The sequence below is a fragment of the Colossoma macropomum genome, unplaced genomic scaffold, assembly GCF_904425465.1.
Source record: "Colossoma macropomum unplaced genomic scaffold, Colossoma_macropomum, whole genome shotgun sequence".
NCBI lineage: Eukaryota > Metazoa > Chordata > Actinopteri > Characiformes > Serrasalmidae > Colossoma > Colossoma macropomum.
Window position 1 is genome coordinate 25,454,107 of NW_023494798.1, and position 20,267 is coordinate 25,474,373.

At 40.6% G+C, this 20,267-nt stretch overlaps 1 protein-coding gene across 2 annotated transcripts in view; it reads right to left on the bottom strand.

Moving 5' to 3' along the window:
- Positions 1-20,267, bottom strand: part of tspan4a (tetraspanin 4a) — a 135,766-nt gene that overhangs the window by 73,876 nt on the left and 41,623 nt on the right. Inside the window, exon 2 of one of the 2 annotated variants that reach the window (XM_036585430.1) lies at positions 17,896-17,975. In XM_036585430.1, coding sequence (XP_036441323.1) covers positions 17,896-17,958 — 63 coding nt within the window. In that variant the 5' untranslated portion in view covers positions 17,959-17,975. Of the gene's footprint in view, positions 1-17,895; positions 19,978-20,267 lie in introns of those variants that run through there. The other variant, XM_036585429.1, reaches the window with a different exon arrangement.

Sequence of the window (20,267 nt, forward strand, 5' to 3'; positions counted from 1 at the left end):
CTGCAAATATGCAAACGTAAATAACATACTGCTTACGATTTTATGTTCTGAGAATGATACGATGCATCAAAAAACATTGCTAATTTGGTTAACTAGTGGAGTAATAGAATGTGTTGCATGCAACTTAGATTCGTATTACTTGCTTCGGCATTTTTGTTGCATGTAGCTCACGACTGGCAACTTCAGGACAAAAAAAAAAAGTGTTTCTAAAGTGATGAATGTTCTCTCATACATACGTTTCCCAAACACACTCTTAAAGACTCAACAAGAGTTTGTTAAGAGGAACTCATCGAACAGCTTCATGTTCCTACTAAAGAACAAGTGGTTGATAAATCAATGTCTAGAGTTAGTTGTTTTTCTCAGGGCCCTTGCTCAAAATAAACAAGCAAATTGTATTTTTTCTGACATATCCTCCACTAGTTTCAACTTACTGTGTACCCACAAACCTCCAAACACAAGCCAAACACTACTTCCAAAGAAGAATGTGACTGGACTGGACTCCAAGTGCGTGCATGGCATCTGTGTGATTAACTGAAAAATTTCAAAGCTCATTACTTTTTAGTTATGTTATTTTTTTGGTCATGTTATTTTTAGTCAGTTAGAAGCATTTTGGTATGGCAACATAGTGAGTTATTCATAAACATATTAAAATATTACATTTTCACATTCATTTTCAGTAAAAAGAGTTTGTGCGGTTTGTGCATGTGTTGTAGCCAAGTGTACACACTTGTTTTGGCTTTTATTGGCAATTTCAAGTGTGTTTTTGAGATCTTAGCTTGGCTTCAGCTTTCAAGTTTCAGGTTTACAGGGCTTTCTCCATTCAAGTAGATAAGTGCCTGGCGGCAATGAGGGTCTTTCTCATTTCACAAGGGTGTCCTATCTTTAGCTGTCCCCTAAATCACTTCTGTTTAAAAAAAGTACTTGATGCATTTCACAGTTGAGGTTTGTTTACTTTAGACATTTTGGGAGGAATGTGTGCTCTCTTTAGTTTAAAGGAAGCTACTTGCTCTAGGGCAAAGAGCTGTTCACACCAAATCTGTGCATGGCATTTTGTTGATATCTGAAGTGAAAGGAAGTAAACAAAATCTCTGCAGCAAACTATAAAAAAAGGAGATTTTTCCTCACGTTAATGCACAGTTACTTTATAATTCATTTAATTTAAAGAAGAAAAAAAAAAGAAAAAAACTGCAATTATAAATTATCAGCTGATGATAAGTCGAGAGCGTAATTAAATTCTCTGGCTCCTCAAACTTTGTACTAACACTCAACAACCATGGGCTTAAAGCAGCTGTCTGAGAATCTGAAAATGAAGCTAGTTGTGTCAGTTGTGACAATGATTTTTTATGCATGTGAGTTCAGCAGGCAAGCTTCACCCAAACTCTAGGGATTTATTATGCTTCTGTCTTCTACTTCACTGTATGATTTTGAATAAGCACACATTGAGAAATGACTCTATACTTTTGAAAATTAGCTCCTAGCAGGCATGTTTGTCCAGCACTGCAGCAGCTCATTACGAGCAGGCTGGAGTAGAAAAAAACATCAAGTGCACAGCTAGAGAAGGTTGTATTGTCATCTGAGGACAAAAAACCTAATACAGTAATGTAATACATATTTATATCTTTAATTCTACAACAATACAGGAAAAGGGATTTATAATATGTTTTTATTGACTCATATGGGAAAGTTACACCGCAAGTTCTGGGAAATTACATGGTAAAAGACAAGAAGTTACACTCTAAAACACAGGCTGTATCATAAAGTGTTACCACTAATTGATGCCAATGAAGAAAGGAGAAAAAGATATTAAAGCACCTCCAGCTTGCATTTTCCACTGTCTGAAAGGTCTGTAAGAAATGGCAGTTAAGGGGAACTGTGGGAGTAATTTGTGGAAGACCAAGAACTGTCAGATAGAACTGCTCATATGCTGACCATATGCTTGCACAGCCATCAAGAACCATCAAGAGGAACCTCATCACAAAAGTCAATGTTTGAAGTATTCAAAACATCTACATAAGCCAGAGGCGAAGAAGTGCTGTGGACTGATAAAGTAAGGATGAAATTCTCCAGCCACAATCAACAAAGATATTTTTGGAGAAAAAAGAGCAGCACTTGATGGAAATAACATTGTTAAGTCAACTGTTAAGCATAAGGGTGGATCTTCTACGCTTTGGGGTTGTGTGGCAGCCACTGATACAGGAAACATTGCACAAGTAGATGGACGAATGGATTCTACAAAATATTAGCAAATTCTGGAAGCAAATGTGATACAGTCAGTCAAGAAACTGAAGCTGAAAAGAGGCCAGCTTCTACAACAGGATAATAAGCCTGAAGAATGACGACAAAATGCAAGCTGAAGCTTTTAGATTGGCCCTCACAGCCCCCTGATTTGAACATTATTGAAAAGCTGTACATAGATAATCAACATGCTGTGTATGCCAGAATGCCCAATAATATCTGTTGCAGAGTCGCTGTTGTTCCCGCCAGCACATGGTGGGTGCTCTTCTCCTGATCGCGGACAGCTGCAGCTCGTTTGGTGAGGAGCACCAGCAGCATAAAAATGGTCTTTCTCTGTGTGAGAGAGAGAGGACACTGATGTTTGAGTTATAAGTCACTGATGTGTAAATAAAGCACTTTGGTTCATTTGTGCTGCTGTCTGTGAGTGTGTCTCTGAGCTCTCATTGGGTTTCCCAGTCAGTGTCGATCGGCCTTTCCCCAGGCCGGCACCACATATCACAGAACTAAAAGCGCTCGTAAGAAGTTGAAATTCCCTAAAATAAGTATAGAAAGACTCTAGCTGGCATTTGCAAGCTGTAATATCTCTCAAAGGAGGTTAGTAAGTGCTAACATAGTAGGGGGTCCAAACCTTTGCATATGTCACAATGTTTTGTTTTTTTTTCTATGTTAATCAAATATATAAAATAACTGTGTAATAACATTTGCAGAAAATGTTATTTTTATAGTTACAGATTATTCACTTCTGTTCACTTCAGAAATGAATAAAATATGAAATTTCACCAGAAGTGCCCCGAATCTTCACATTCAGCTGTATATAGAGATTCAGTTAAGAAATTTTTCGGATTTTTTCCTTTTCTGGTCCGTTTATCATGAAGAGGTCGTCTAGGGTGAAGGACTGCTTACATTTTATTTTTTAATGCTGTAAATAAAAGCAAAAAAGCATGTTATTCTGAAATGATGATGTATCTTTTTTTATTATTTGTATCTTTTTCCTTTCACCCAGGTCATTTCTGGAACAAATTTGAAGAATTCAGGTATCTAATCCCACTTTGTTATGCTTGCTATTATAATGATCGTTATATTGTAAATACAGATGCATGTACTGAATTGGTCTGACTGTCATAAAAGCATTGCAGCACAGTATTACCCTTAAGGGTTTACCTAGTGCTGCAGAGCAAGTTCTATTTTCTTCTAGTTCTGTGACCTTACGAATTCACTGAAAAGGTTGCCTGACCTCAAGTAAACCAACAACACTTTTAAATACTTAAAACTCTTCCACAGGCATACGGAGGTAGTGTACAGAAGCCACTGAGTGACATTGGTGCATATGTGTGTGAACAGGAGTGCTGTGCTGCAGTAGTAGAGGAGAGGTGGTTAGCTAGTGTTTGCTGGGAGACAGCTCAGCCCTGCTCTGATGAATGACTGGCGCGGGGCCTGTTATGAGCTGCTCAAGGTGCTCCGTGATTCAGCCAATCTGGCTCTATTCATAGCCTCTCTCTCTCTTTATCTGGCCTCATGTCGCTTGCACACCTGTTCTGCAGTCCGCCCCCCTCCTCTTCCGACTCACCTCATGCCTCTTAGCTTTCCTAGCATTCAGCTCACACAGCCGTGGCACTTTGCGAATCCTCCTGCTTTCCATTCGGACACTGCAGCGCCCCATGTCGTCGTTAGCGCCCTACTAACTCGTTTATGTGATCAAGTGACGTGCCTGCCTTCCTGATTCGGGTCACCTTTCTCTCTCAGGCCACTGGGGCACTGCGGAGGCTCACAAGCAGCTGTACAGTGCATGATATTGTGCGTGTGCTTGGCTGCAGCTATGTGTTGCTAATATCCTCAGCAACAGTAGACTGCATGCAGCGCTAACCACTACCTCCTACTGCAGCCATGGCCTGAGACTATTTCTCTCTGTAGATAGACACAAGCTGTCTTGTATTTCTCCTTTTTCTGTTCGTGTCCCCCCTTCTTTCACCTCCCCCCTCCCTCGCCTCTATTTTTCTCTCCCATTACCTCCTTTTGTCAGGGAACAACCTGGCTCTCGTTTTTTTTTTCACACATGTAATATCCCCAGCCTGTTCCCTTACCACCATCAATGGGATGAAGGGACTTGTATAGCTACTAATAAAGCCTCCATTTTTATATCTGGGCTAGAAAGCCTGTCTCTTGTGAGTCAGGAAGAAAATGAGAGAGGGAGCAAGAGAGGGAGGGAGGGAGGGAGGAGGAGAGAGGGAGAGGGCCCCAGTTACTCATTTCCCATTGCCCATCAGCAGACAGCTAATGCGCTTGTGTTCTCTCTTTCACGGCCACGTGTTCGTCTCCCAGGCAATCTCACACTCCGTAGGCACAATAGTGCCCTTTCATTACCCATAAATAAGAACAGCTGTTGCCACACAGTGTCATTTACAAACCTTGCAGCAAAAGGAATATTACTAGCTTAAAGGAATTGAAGCCGCCCGTTAGCTACAGCACAACCCAAATATAGGACTCGCTTTCAGGTTTCCAATTAGCCACCTATTGATATGTTAATCAGTCTGTCAATGACAGTGTACAATCGATGAAAGTTTTATTAGTGGAATAATACGCACGTGCCATATTTCAAAGGGTAAAAACATTAAACTTGCTCAGTTCCTCAATATGCAGCATTGCCCAGCATGTCCTTTAGCTGATGTTTCTAGCTGAATTGCTATTTTTAATCAGCATTGATCCTTCTCTTGTGAGGCGAGATGAGAGGCTCCAGTGGCGTGGATCCCTGAGGAGCATATCCCATGATGCTCAGCGTGCCAGCTCTACCACGCTTGGATCCCATCAATGGCACACGCACACACATGGGTTTCAAAGGCAGGCCAACCACTGGCTCTTTTCAGTCAATTCCTTGCTCCACTGATGGCTTAGGTTATTCAGCTTCTGTGCAACATGGCACGATGCTAATAGGGGGGAAAAGGGCTCCGTTGCACATCTCAGAAATCCTAGGTAAAAATAATATGAGCATGCAAGCAGCTACATGCTGTCTGAATTTGAACTGCACTGCAGTGGTTCTGTTGAAAGATGCGCATAAAGGCATGGCCCACCTGCTTGTTTATAAGGTATCTTCATAGCAAAGGCTTTAAAAAAAATGCTATATAACTGCAAAATGATAACCCCATTGACAATAACAATTGCAGTTTTTTAAGGTTTGTGATAGAATTGCTGTATGATACACTATATGGCCAAAAGTATGTGGACACCATTCCTAATTATTGAATTCAGGTGTTTCATCCACTGCCATGTGGCCTACTAACAGGTGTGTGAAATCAAGCACACAGCCACAGCAATCTCCATAGACAAACATTGGCAATAAAATGGGTCATAATGAAGAGACTTTAATAGGATGCTGCCTTTGCCAAAAAGTCAGTTTGTGAAACTTCTGCCCTGCCACATCTGAAGATATGCTTTCAGTGGTTTGGTTGTGCACAAAGCGAGATCTATAAAGGTCCATAAAGACATGAAGACATAGTTTGACCGGTTTTGTGCGGAGAACCTCCAGTGGCCCACATAGAGTGCTGACACAACCCCAGTGAACACCTGTGGGATGACTGCGAGCCAGGTTGTCTCATCCAACATCAGTGCCTGACCTCACATGCTTTTTTGATTGAATGGGCACAAATCATTGTGGAAATCTTATGAAAAGCCTTTCCAGAGTGCAGGCTGTTATAGCTGCAGGGGCAGAGGTTAAATCCATAACAACGCCCATGGTTTTGGAATGGGATGTCCAACAAGTTTATATAGGTGCAATGGTCAGGTGTCTACATACTTTCAGCCATATTGTGTAATTATATGATGGTCTGCCTTGAGAATGTACTTAATGTTAAAGGTATCTTGATTTTGCACTAAAACCTAAACTGCAATCAAGAACAATTACAATCAAAGACAAAAATATTACTTGCTTTAATATTAAGGAATCTTTTTTTTCCTTGAAGCAGGGGCAGCTCACCTTAAAATATCCCCCTAGCATTTATAACATTTATTATATAAATCCTCCAGTATAAAACGAATAGAATCTCGAAGCATAGTTCTCAGACTGCCATTCATGTGCATATGTAACAAAGGTTCAAGGTAAGGTCAGTGGTTGTATAGATAAGACTATTCAATTAAAGGTTATCAATGCAATGCTATACTATTGAAGGTTGTTCTGGAACACATGTTGAGCTTTTCAACCAGAGGTGGCGGTTTAATTCACAGCATAGCTTAAATTCATGACACATTGCTATGCTGTTTAACTGAGCTTTCATATCAGCTGGAGATGCAGCTCTGCACAGTTTGACACATTTTATTGCATCAGACGAATCATTTCCAGATAAATGCATATGCATTCTGTGGCATCAGATAATTATTGCATGAATGTTGCTGAATAGAGTGCTTATGTAAGTCTTAATTAACTCTAACCTTCATATATACTAAGAATTTTTGTTTTATCTTGGTGTTCATTGAAGGCTATCACGTTACCTTGTCATACTTCCCACATACTATATAAGCTTTATTCATAACCACTGATTTCAGGTGATACAGCCTGAATAAAAGTATTGGCCTCCACACCCTGTTTTGCAAGTCATCAACCTAAAATAAAGCTGCTGAAGTGAGTGATTATTGAGAAAGCATAGCCAGATAGCAGATTCAGTTTCATCCATTTTTCCAATAACCCCAGAAGTAGTCGATCATCCAAGATGTTTGGTGTCTACATTTTGCTTCTTTAGTTTTAAACTGGAGCTATTAGGCTAATGTTGCTAACAAATATGACCTCAATAGAGCCAAATCTTTTGTGTAACTACAACCCCAAAACTTCTCTCATCCCACTTATACTGTGTGCTAAACCACTATCAAGTCTGTTCAACCTTAATGAAGACCTGGAGAGAAGACCTCGAGAGCTTTTTAGGGCTGTATTTACAAAAAAGATCTGGGCGTCTGTTGACTTCTAGTATTTGTTAATAATGTTAGCGTTGCAGCTCCAGTGCTGAATTAAAATTAACATTTGGACACCAGATGTCTCAGCTGATCGACTACATCTGGGGTGGAAAATTGTGTAAATTCAAACCATTCCTTTAAGAAATGTGTCAGAATTTATTTTTCCATTTCATTGTGACCGGTAAACATTTAGCTAACACAACTCGCTATAATGGGTTATTTAGGTGGTTGTAAAGTGTGGGCAGGAAGCCTTCGCAACCAACTATATCCCACCATCCCACAACTGACCCATCAGTGCTCTCCCCATGAATGAATTCTTTTACTGGGCGTGCCCATGCTTTGCCCACAAATGTGCTTTTTCACAGCAGTTGTCAGATTGTTAGCTTTGCACAACACTGGCAAAAATTTCGTGTTCAATTTAAAGTGAAAATGTAAGGCACAGTTAAATTTTGTTAAAATAAGTAAACTCACAAAGGACCACTATGGTGTTTGTTTAGAGAAGGGTTCGTCAATTCTGATCCTGAAGGTCCAGCACAGTTTGATGATTTTGCTGAAGAACGCTTCAATCTCAAAACATTGTGCAGCGTTTTGCTTTGCTTTCCAGATTAGACAACGTTTTGTTGAAATGGTGTGAAATGGTGTGCAATGAGGTTTGAGGTATTTTTCTCTCATTTGATGGGTGTGTCAGAAGCGTTATCCAATCAGCAGCGACGTGTATATAAACCCTGCTGTGTTAAAATAGCAGTGCACACAATGGATTCTGATAAAGTCCTCTATAAATGTGGCCACATTTGGTGTATGCAACAACTGAAGATGTTAGAAGACATGAAGACATGTTTGTCATAAATATTTTATTGTAATTTTTTTTTAATAGAATATGCTAGAAGGACACCAAGAATGGCCTTCTCAGCATCCATAGTTGCATAACACAACAGAGTGTTCAATGCATCACTGTTTCCATTTAAATAAGTATTTTGTTACGTTTTGTCTAGGCTGAATGTAGCCCTGGTTTAGAGGCTCTACATAATGTTTAAAATGCTATACTACCAAGCTGGAGTATGTTGTTGTAGCTAAGCACAGAATATGCCACCAGACTAATGTTAGATTTATTCCACTAAGTAAACTGTACCTGTTCTATCCCAACTATGTGACATTCAACCCCATAAATGTCCAGGGCCCATTTTATTATACACTGCATTCCACTGTAAACATCCTGTAACCAGGCATGCTGGGCTACTTTGCAAACAAAGCACTGAAACATTTAAAACTAAGCCATTATCTAAGACTAGACAGAAATCACAACTAGACCGCTGATTCTTCTTGTTTTGCAGAGAAAACATGGTTTGGGTATTTATGTACATGTACAAACTCAACCTAAAGGCTGACCCTGTGTTATTTATTTATATCTGCTTTCTAATTAACAGAATATTTTGGTTGCGTCTGACAATGAAATGAAATATCGCTGGGTTCAATTATGTATTCCATCCAAGTTTGACACCAATTAAATTGTTGAAAGTCTTTTAAGAGGCGGATAAATGCCACAATGTTTCCCACAAAGACCCTCTGGCTTTTCATCCAGTACGACAGACAGGTTATGATTATATGCCGTGTGGAGTACTAATTACTTACTCCTTATTCAAGACTGTGAGCACTGGCCTAGCTGATACTATAGCATTGATACAGCATGGTAAACTAATAGAAATTAGCTTGCAACAGTTCCTTTGAATGTTATCATAATTAACACCTGGCGCTCTGCTTATATTACAAAATAATTGCAGACTGCAGTCTGTACATGTGAATATAAGACAACTACCCTGCACTCTTTAAAAAGATGGTTCTTCGAGGCTTCTTTAGTAAAGACAATGGTTTTATATAGAACCATGAACACATAGTGATTAAATGGTTCTCTGCATGGTGAAATGGTTCTTCAGATTGATGGAGAATGGGTTGGAATCATTTTGAAAAGGGCTCTATACAGAATCAAGAGGGTTCTGCTATTGTTACAAGCTTGGCTTCATAAAAATAGAAGAACCCGTGCTATAGAGAAAAATGGCTTCAATGCAAGCTAATGGAAGATTCAAATATACGCATATTTATTGGCGTAAATATAACCGCTTATGGAATGACAGACTTTTACAGCATCATTTTGGATCTCGCCCAGACGCTGGCCTTCATGGGAGCTATCAGGAGAACTTTTCGCATATTGTCATAATAAAGTAAAGGAAAAAAAAACAAGTAATAATAGAATAGTAACTTTACAAGAGAGGGCAAAAACTTTCTTTACTTTTAATGTAAGTTAATCTAAAGTGATTTTATTCCAAGCTATTTTGGAGGACCTCTGTTAATCCATCCATCCTGAAACAATCCCAAAATATAAAGGGTAGCTGCTGTGCTCATGTAATGTAGGAAAAAAAATACAAAAAAGATACATTTTTTGACAGAGATGATACGAAAAATATCTCAATGTTTATTGGACTACAGGCCTTTTGAAATGTATTTTTGTCCCACCTGAAAGCTTGGCTTCTGTATGTGATGATTGGTGGCGCTCTCCAGGGGACGGGATAAACTTCCAAAAACAACACTGACAACTAAAAACCTGTGACTGTGTCTTCAGTTATTTTCTATTATTAGCTAAGTGAACTGTTAACAGTAAAACTGTTGATGGTGGAGCAGAGAGGCGCTGACATCTCAGAGAGCCCTCATGTCTCTGTTACCTTCTGGCTCTCCCTTTAGTGAGGCTGTAATAGTCCGGCCTGTCGGAGTCTCTGCCTCACTCTCTTAACACTGTATGCTATAATCAGTCTGTATTAACAAAACTAACTGCCTGTGTGTCTCTTTGCTGAGCTGAATAACTGCCCATCCTGTGCAGTCTAATGCTATTGCTTCATCTGCCTTGATCAGGTGCCCACTGCTCGCCAACGGTGTACAAACCTCACCTGCATGAACTGACCCTCCTGATGAAACTGCTGCATCTTTGTAATCACAGACATTGCTTCTCCTGCTTTTCCCCTTTTTCCGTATGTTATACTAATGATAAAATCTCATTCTCTGTTATTGTTTGCTATCTGGTGTTGACCAGAGGAGGATGAGTTCCCCTTTTTGAGTCTTGGTTCCTCTCAAGATTTCTTCCTCTTACTCTTAGGGAGTTTTTTTCTTGTCACTATCACCACTGGCTTACTCATGGGGGCTTGGACCTGGATTTTTCTGTATAGCTACTTTGTGACACCTGTTGTAAAAAGCACTATATAGATAAACTTTGACTTGAATTGAATAAAGCTTTTAGTAGCTTTTATGAGTATAATTTAACAACTAGAGCTGCTTTTTGAAGCAGCAGGAGAGACACCATGTTATACACTTATTTTAGAGGATTAGCTAGAAAATGGGAATGCTATCATTCAAAAGTTTGGAATAATGAATCAATGAATAAATAATAAATCAACTAAAAAGTAATAAATAATATTGTGTTCAATACATCATAACCCATTTGCCAGCAGATTAATGTATAAAATGATCATAATATACTGCTCCTGTGTTTCACAGGTTTTAAATGATTAAATGAAGACTCTGATTAGATATGCTCAGAATAATAAACATCACGAATGAAGTTATGATAAATTAATATCTAAAAATATTTGAAATATTGAATAAAACATTGTAAAAATGTCTTTTGGTTCCCATTTCTAATGTTTAAATTTAGGCTTTAGTTAACTATTGAAAAAAGATAATATCAGCTTAATAATGACATGATTCCAAACGTTTGAATGGCTGTTTAAGTATCTGATTTTTGTTGCCATTAGATTTTTGCCACCTCTGCTTCTCCTGCGTCAGAAAGCAGCAGCCGCCTCTGACATCCACATAGTACACAATGCATTGGTCTTGCATGCAGTGAATTCAAAGCTCGTGAGGATATTGAAAGCCTGTAGTTTAAAGAGATTGTGACATTCATCTCAACATAGTGTGGTTATATGTTATGTATGAGGGTCTCTGTGTGGAGTTGTTTGGAATGGAAAACTGGACCAAAGGTATAAAAGATCTATGTCAAAACGGTTAGAAATGATTGCCTCTGATGCAGCAAAATCCAGCTCGGCAAAGTTATTCATTTAATAATGCATCTGGTCGGGGACGGACAGATTAGTTTTAGACCGTGGAGTGAAAAGCTATTGTAGTGGTTTTTAAAGTCAGTGCTGGAAATTTAAAATATTTTTTTCCCTGCTTGAGTTTCTATGCTGAAAATGTCACTGATTAAAGAAGTGATCCTAAGAGACAGAGACAGAGAGGGTGAGAGAAACAGGGTCAGAAATATTCCGTTCCTACACAGCTGTTATTGTGATACACACAGTGATATTCACTTAATAAGTGCTCTGTGGCGCACTGTGCTTTGGCTGTAACATCTGCTGCCTCTTTAACTGACTGTTTTTCCTCTTTTGCACACCACTGAGCGACATAGACAAACTCACACAAACATCATAAATGCACCTCAGGGAAAAAAGCTAAGTACCAGAAAATCGTAGGATATGAGCTCTTTAATGTTTCTTGTGACATCACAAAAACCACTGCATTTACATACATCCGCCCAGTCAGCATACAGCAGGTTAGCCCCTTCAGTGTTATAAGGAGTGTTTCAGCCTGGACTGCTTTTTGAATGAGGTGCAATATAGGGAATCTGAAAAGAGCTCATTTACAGACATTTACATATATCAGTCTTAAAGGCACAGTAACAAAAACAACTGTTTTATTACATGAGATAAAGAGAGGTTGGAAAATGGTCTTGTAAAAATTAATTAGGATTGTTTTTGGTACCTAAATCCATAACTGTCATAAATGGATCTCAGGGTAAAGAAAAAAAATATATAATAAATAAATAAATAAATAAAAATGAAATTAAAAAATGTAATATATGAGCTCTTTAATTGTTTTTGTGATGTCACAAAACCAGTACATTTACATACGTACGTATTTTTGGCCTACAGCAGGTTGGCCCTGCACGTTCACACTGAAGCTGTATTTCAGCCCAGATGAATGAGGAGCAGTGCAGGTCTGCCAATCAGAACAGAAGTCATTTGCATACCGTCACTGTCACAAGAAAACTTCATACCTCCAAAATGTAACTTTACAGGAGAAGCAAACTTTGTCCTTCATCTCTATGTGTTGTGAGTTGAGTTGGAGCAAAAATGTGGAGTGACTGTGGGACCCTGAGGACCGGGTTGGGAACCACTTTGGAGAGGTTGGAATATGGTCATATAAAAATGAATAATGACCGCTTTGGTACATAAAACCACAGAAATATCCAGAAATGGCATATTGGTATCTGTGGGTATCGGTATGAGGCTGATATCAGCAGAAAATGCTGGATTGGATACATGTCCGGCAGCAGAAAAAATCACAGTTCTTAAGAGTAAAAGTATGTTTTCTCAATAATGGTAACAATCTGTAAAATTACAGTCATTTAATTTCTTAGAAATACTGCATTTTACTGTAATTCAATAGTTTCACTAGCTCAGCTAGTTCTGATATACATTATTTTATCATAATAATAATAAAAACCACAGAAGTCTGTGAAATAAAGGTGAATCTACATTCTTTTTCTGTAAAGTAACAACAGCAGTGTTAAAATACAGTATATGTATGGTTTATTTACATGTATTTGACCTTTTTTTGAAAACAAAGGTAGCCTGAAATAGTGCACACTTATATTGTGTGATGCAGTGTTAGCTGTGTAATTCTTCCTGTGGGGCAGTACAGTGTTTGTGTATTCAGAGCATGATAGCCTACTTTTAGATCACAACTTTAGTGCTTCAATTAAATTTAACTTTTACAAAAGAAATACTTCATCTGTATCAGCCAATACTCAAGGTTTCAGTATCAGCCAATACTGAAGTATTGATACCAATACTGGAGTATTGATACTGTTATTGGAAAAGAAAAAATGACATCATACCATCTACACAAATATAAGTGGATCTAGGGGAAAAAACAAAATTCAAATGAAATGTAGGATATGACCCTTTAGCCAATCACAAGGAATGGGTTTACAGCGAAGCTAAGGTTTCTGACCTTTTGCCTTGCGCCAGCATCCTCCTTGATAAAAGTGAACCATGGCATCCCACGTGCCATACATCTTTTACTATTAGCCAACATGGCCCTGACAGGGGAAAGTCAGTACCACACCAGATCTCCTGACCTTTTCAGTCATACCATCACTCTCTTTGATATGAACAAATGACCAGGGGCATTAGGGCCAAAGCGGCACAGGGCATACAGCAGCAGCAATCTGTGGGCGTTAAGTGGGAGTCTATAGTGATATGTAACTGCTGTGCTTTGACCTAGATTAGCAGGAAAGTAAAAATAACTTCTAAGCATACTTCTGCTCCATCTCTCGAATTCTCTTCCTCTCTTCATCTGTCTATTATATTCAAACTCCTCTTCTCTCTGTCATACACACGTGCACACACTTACAGTGCTGAGGCTCTGTCTCTTTCCCTCACTCTCCTCTCTCTCTCTTTTTCCCTGCAGGTCCCCTTGGTGTGAAAAACGCCAAATCCAACGTTAACAAGATTCATTAGTGAGCGATGGTAATTGAGTGTAGAGTGATGTGGCTGTTTCTCTTTAGGACTCTGCGAGGGGCTGCTTTTAGCTGTGTGCGATTAGCAGCCTGACTATTCCAGCCTGTTTGGAGAAGGCAGAAGGGGAGGTAGGTTTTGTAATTCTCCTGTAAAGTCATTTATACCACAATTGAGGCTCATCAAAGCATGCCCGGAGAGAAAGTGTCTCCGCCAAGCCTCTGCCGTCACTCATCTGGGGAAGAGTGATACCCACACGTCCAGCTCAGCAGGGACACTACTCCTTCAGGGCAGAGAGGGCGTGCGAGCGTGTGTGTGTGAACACGTGAGAGAGAGAGAGAGATAGAGAATGAAAGAAGGAGGACCAGATGTACATGCGTAAATGAGAAACGCAGCCTCCATTAGCGTTCAATTTGCTTCGGCTGCAGCTAATCACGCAAACAGCTCGTAGGACCGTCTGATAATAATTGTGCTATGCTTGTGAAGTGTAGGGTTTAAAAGCCACAGTGAACATCAACAAACTCAGGGCAGAAAGAGAAAATGCAACTAGGGTTGTGAATTTTTGAGCTGACAGAGAGTTGATTTGATTCACGATCCACTGTATTTCTTCAAATCTGCCCAATAAGTCATCTTCTGATGATCTGTTAAAATCAGTGTTTGAAGTATGTCGTTTGATGTGACCACATCATGCACTGTTAGTGTTTTCACTGGCTGTTTCATGAAACTTATTTCCCGAAGTTGAGACGCTTGCAACTGTTGTGGCTGAGTTTCAAGTGCATTGCAGGGTGCTTTACATTATGCAACTCAAAGCCAATTTAGTTTCACGTAGGTTTCAAGCAACCTGCATGAAAGTTGCACTATGTAAAGCCAGCCTTATTCTGAATGTAAATATGCTTCATCCAGTCACCATGCATGGACTATGGCTTCCAGCAACATGCATTTGAAACACTGTCTCTACTTATCACCTGGTGGAGAAAATTTCATGCAAAACTGCCCGCTAGAACTTTAGTAAATTGAACAGAATGTGAAATTGTGAAATTAGCTACACTTCCAATCCTCTACAAATCCTCCCTTAAATGCATATGTATGTGAGAGAGAAATTGACTTTGCGTTTTTCCATATAAGCCTAAATGCAAACCATCCATTTAGCCTCCTATGCAAGTTTCAGACATAATGTGCATGCTTTTTTGGGTAGAATGCATCCTGTTTGTGCATTGTGCAAAAGGCTTAGTACATCTGGCCCAAGAGAATTCACCAAAGGTGCTTCAACCTTGTTAAGAGAATTTAGCTGCAGTATTATTGGACCATGCTAAAATACGACTGGGCTCTCATACACTAAAAGTAGCTACAGTGATGAGGATCTCTTGGGATGTGAGTGTATTCCCTGATTGGTGTTTACTATATGTGTACACGCTGAGAGGCATGTGGGTGTATTTCTGAGTGTGTGTTATGTGTATGCGCGTGCGTGTCCATGAACATGTAAAAAATCTGATAGTAAGGCTCCCTACCCGGCAAAGTGCATCTTCTCATTAGAGCCCTAATTTGACTAATGGAGGCTTTTTGGGGTGAACACACGTCCGCTGATAGACTCTAATAGCAGGCGCCTGCAGAAACAGCTATTGTGTCTGTGTTTTGATCCTTTCCTGCCGCTAATCACACAGGAACTGGCCCATTTCTGATGGCCCTGGAGCCCCACCGCACACCCCACCACCTGCCCTCCCCCCCAAAATGAGCCGTCCTACCACTGACAAGCTGTGATTTAAGCGGAGCACGGGTCACTTCATCTCCAGAGGGGGCTTGCGAACACCAGCAGAATTACAATTCCCAGTGTCAGAGGGCTGTACTTTATTACCAGACAGAGCATAGCCCCCACCTCCATGTAAAAAAAGCCCCGACGAGGCACATGTAACGCCCTGAAGATGCCCTGTTGTGAATATACCACACACTGCTTGACACATAAAGCAAACATGTGCATTAATTATGTGGGAGAATACTGTATGAAGACAAAGCAAATGGCAACAAGCCACCCACGTGCACACTAATGCAGATACACACTCGACATGGTGCACGAAAAGAATATGTGAGAGGACTAATCTGACTTATCTGACACTCCATCTGAAGGATGGTCTACAGAGAGATAGCACACCATTTCACCTTCTACTCAGTATTACTTTTGCTGTCACATGGACTGACACGTACTTATACACGTACATACAGGTCGGAAAAGCATTTACCATGAACAGCTTTGGACAAGTAATTGAATGAAGCCAAAAGCATATACCTGCAAGAAGCTGTCACTTGAAAAAAATATTCTGACAGTATCCCAAAGCTAGTGTACATGTGCAACATGTGCAGAGATGCTCTTATGAAGAGGAAACTAGGTCTTGAAAGAAGGCAACAGCAGAAAGCAACAAAAAACTCAATCACACAGCACTGTTCATAAGTCAGAGGCCACCCTTCATTTGTTTCATTTCCAGTTAAACCTTCATTAAGTACAAGTTGTTAATTTTTCAGGAGATATTTCTGAGGAGATGAGGAAATTGGATTTCATCCACTTGCATAAAGAAGAGGAAAGTCAAAGGAAACAGAGTGAGCAAAATAGAACTTACCAAAACTGTGGTTGAGAAAAAGATTAAAAGATATTGAGAAAATGGGACTCCTAACAACCAGGCTGTGCTTGGTAGCCCACCAACACTGGCCCCATCAGACAAACAGCACTTAAAGCTTTCATCTTTCCACTCTTGCTTCAGGTCTGATATAATTTCTGTCTATCCATTCATTGTGAGAGTGTTATTGAGAAAAGCAGATTTGCAAATCGAACAAAGAAGCTGCTGGCGTTCTCAGAACAATGGACTGACCACCCCAGAGTCCAGACCTCAACATCACTAAATGTGTTTAAAATGACTTGGATCATGACAGGCAGAAACTGTAACCAACATCTAAGTCTGAACTTTGAAGATGTGGAAAAATGTCCCTGCAGATTTCCTGGAACTGAAAGAAAGTCTGCTAAAAAAAAAGAATGGAACCTGTAATAAATGCAAAAGGGTGGACACACTATGTAGTAAAACACTTGCTATTATATTTAGTTGCTAAAGCTTCTGTGTAACTTTCTGTTCAATTTCTGTTTTAGTTTTCTGCTTTTTTCCTGTAAATAACTTGTAATTAATGGCCATTTTGAAATATCAGATCAGAAAATCATTTATAGATGTTGAATGATAAGAGGGCAATTATATGCCTACAATAAACCATAAGGGGTAAGCGATACGTCAAAAATATAATATTGTGATACATGAAGACATTATCATGATGCACAATATGCATTTTAGGTTTGTTGAAATGGAACCAGTACAATGCACAAGCAGTGACACATTTAAAAAAAAAAAACTAAACAAGTTTTTTATTTAACATTTTACTCCCAGTGCAGCACTAAATCCACTTAACAGAAACAATTATGTTCTCTTTGTGATGAAACATGCAGTTGGTCTGTCTTCTTTTAGTACAGACAATATCCATAATAGTCTTAGAAAAATAAGGATGTAATTTATCACAATAACGATAAATATAACCATATTGTCAACCTCTACTGTCAACTGAAAAAAAGAGAAACATTCAGACAGCACAGTATGCTCAGTGTCCCAAGGGCTGTGTTGCATCAAGTAGTAACAGAGATGCTAAAGTTAGAACGTAAAGGGGACACTACATCCTGGAGAAAAACAGCAGCAATCTTTTGTTGAGGCATCTAACATCCCCTACCAAATATCACAGCCCTGCAATTCATTATTTGCAAATATATCTAAAATATAGTCACTCCAAGTATAGAAACCAACTAGAGGAAAAAAACACAATGGTCTCTCTTGTATTGTCTATGTCCAGGTCCCACTTCTTTTTTTTTTTCTTTTCTGCTCAGGAAGTTTAATAAAACTGAGACATGCACTGCAGAGAGGGACTCTCATACAAAGCTGACACACAAAGACTTTCAGTGATGTACAGATAAAGAAAATAACACTGCACACACACTCGGGGGGGACATGAGATTAGAGTAGATATACAGGTAATAATGCCAAGAAGTCTCTCATCTTCTCTCTCTCACTCTCTTTCTATCTTTCTCTCTCTCAATCATACACTCAAAGAAGTCAAAAAGTAATGGAATTTTTTTTACACTTACCCAGAAGAGCAGGTTGAAGAAGACCATGGCGTAGCGCAGGGCCCTCATGCAGCCCTCGGCCATCCTGCAGCGCCGCAGCTCTAGGAGGAAGATGAAGGAGAGGTCCAGGTAAAACACTACATACTTCCTGCCTTGTGCTGTGGCATAGCCAGCTTTGGCCGTCTGTGTGCCCGGCGCGGTACGGAAGCCAAAGCCAAATGGCGCGCTGCGGTACTCGTACTCGCCGCTGTAACGTAGCGGGGGCGAGCCCGCCTTGCTGTCCAGGGATGGACTGCGCCGGTACGGAGTCTCATCCGTACTTGAGCGCCGCATCTTGGGGTTGGGGGCCGGTGCGGGCACCGGGGCCCCCAGGGGCCAAATGATCCCCACTTCGACAAAGTTTCGGTACCAATTTAAGAGAAAAAATTTAGACGCACAAGAAAGATGTGACGAAAAACAATCCCTTTGTCCTTAGTTGGCCATGATTGCTTGTGTCTTTGTGACAAAATGAGTTTACATAGTTTAAAGAACTTCAGAAGGTTTTAAAATGGTCCTAGAGCCAAACACACCAAAGCTCCGCAAATTAAAGGAAAGAAGTGTTGACACAAAAGAAAATATGAAGCAAAACAATCCCTTTGTCTTCAGTTGGCCAAGGTAACACCTGTCTTTGGGACAAAAAAGTTTACATGATTCAAAGAACTTCAGCAGGCCAAAGCTCCTTGCTCTGAAAGTAAGTTCAAAGTCATATCACAAGCTTCAGCACCAGGCAGGTCCAGCTGAGGTCCAACCACACCTCTTAAATCTCAAGTGATCTCCAATCCATTTCTCATCTTCGCTTTCTTTTCTCTAGCCCGCTAATGCATGCATACTCCAGTACTCCAAAGTGGCACTAAGGCTTCAATTCGGCACCAGATCAAGCACTCCAACAGTCGTTAATCTTGTCAGTCAGTCACCACTTTGGCTGCAGACTGAAAGGAGCCTTGCCATGGGAGCTGGGAGACAGGTGTGCAAGTAGTTTACCCGAAAAGAAAGCCCAGAAATCCTGCTAGTTAGTCAAAGAGCACGCTGTCTGCTAAGCGTTTCTCATATAGACATGCATGCACCCATGCATCTATACACCAGCTTTTGGCAGGACAAAGTCATACATGCACTGAGACCAAAAGCTTTGTGAAGATTTTCTCATACCAACCGAAGTTAACAGGCAGCGTGAATGGACAGATGGACAGATGAGCAAGTGAAGGAACTGAAAGATGAATGGAAGCATCCGAGCCAAGCAGCCTTGAATGCAGCAGGCAAAAATTTCTAGTCTACAGGCTCAGCTGTCTCTTGGCCATGTGGACGGTCTTCTTGTCTTCTTTTCCTCCTACTCTTTCTTTCCTTGCTGCTCTCCACCTGTCTCCTGTGCTTATTTTTATTTCTGCAGCTGGTGGTGATGAACCACTTTTGCCTTGCACTTTCTTTCTTTCTTTAAACCTACTGTCTGTTTTAACCTTCCCTTAACCCCTAGCCTTTTATTCCTGCCTCTTCTTTATCCTTCCACTCTCTTTCTCTCTCAGCAAAAAGGCGCGCATCCAGATGTCCCGGCCACGGAATCAAGTGCCAAGTTCTTCCCTGGCTCTGCCCTGCTATTCTTTTCCCCTCCTTTCATCTGGTGCATTTATGTGCATCCCTGCATCCAGGTATGAAAGGACGGAGAGGTGGCCAAAGCAGAAAGCTGGACTGTATTCCTCAGAGGAAGCCAGAAAGACCGCAGCAGCAATGCTGGAGCCGGAGTCCACTCAGAGTGCCTGGAGCTCCCTCATTCTCTCTCTCTCTCTCTCTCTCTCTCTCTCTCTCTCTCTCTTTCTCTCTCTCTCTCTCCCCCCTCCTTCTCTCCCTCTCTTTTGCTCTCTCGCTCTCTCTCTTTCGTACACCCACTCTGACACACGCTTCGTGCACACAACCTCCTTCTCTTCCACCCTCCCCCTGCCTTATCGGTAACTGTCCCCAAGTCCTTACAGGGTGGGGTGTCTCACAAATCATTCAGAAAAAAAGCTCCGCCCCCTCGGAGATTAGCCAACCAACAGCCTCAGCTCCACTGTCCTCTAACATGGTCTCTCTCTCTCTTTCTCCCTCTCTCTCTCTCTCTCTCTTAAGCTCTGCTACAAAGGGACTGAGCTGGTTATTACACCAGTCGATGCAGCATAGCTCTTCTCCACCACAGCTGCCTGCTTTCTCTCCTTCATACCCTTCTTTCATCTCATGTTCCATGCATGCATCTATGCACACACCCAGCCCTACATTAGCACACGTATAGGCTACTAATGCAACCAGCAATCTACATGTCAGATCACATTCATGAGCCCCCGAAAGGAAATCTCAGCTGGCTCCTGGAGCACAGCACATATTCCTGG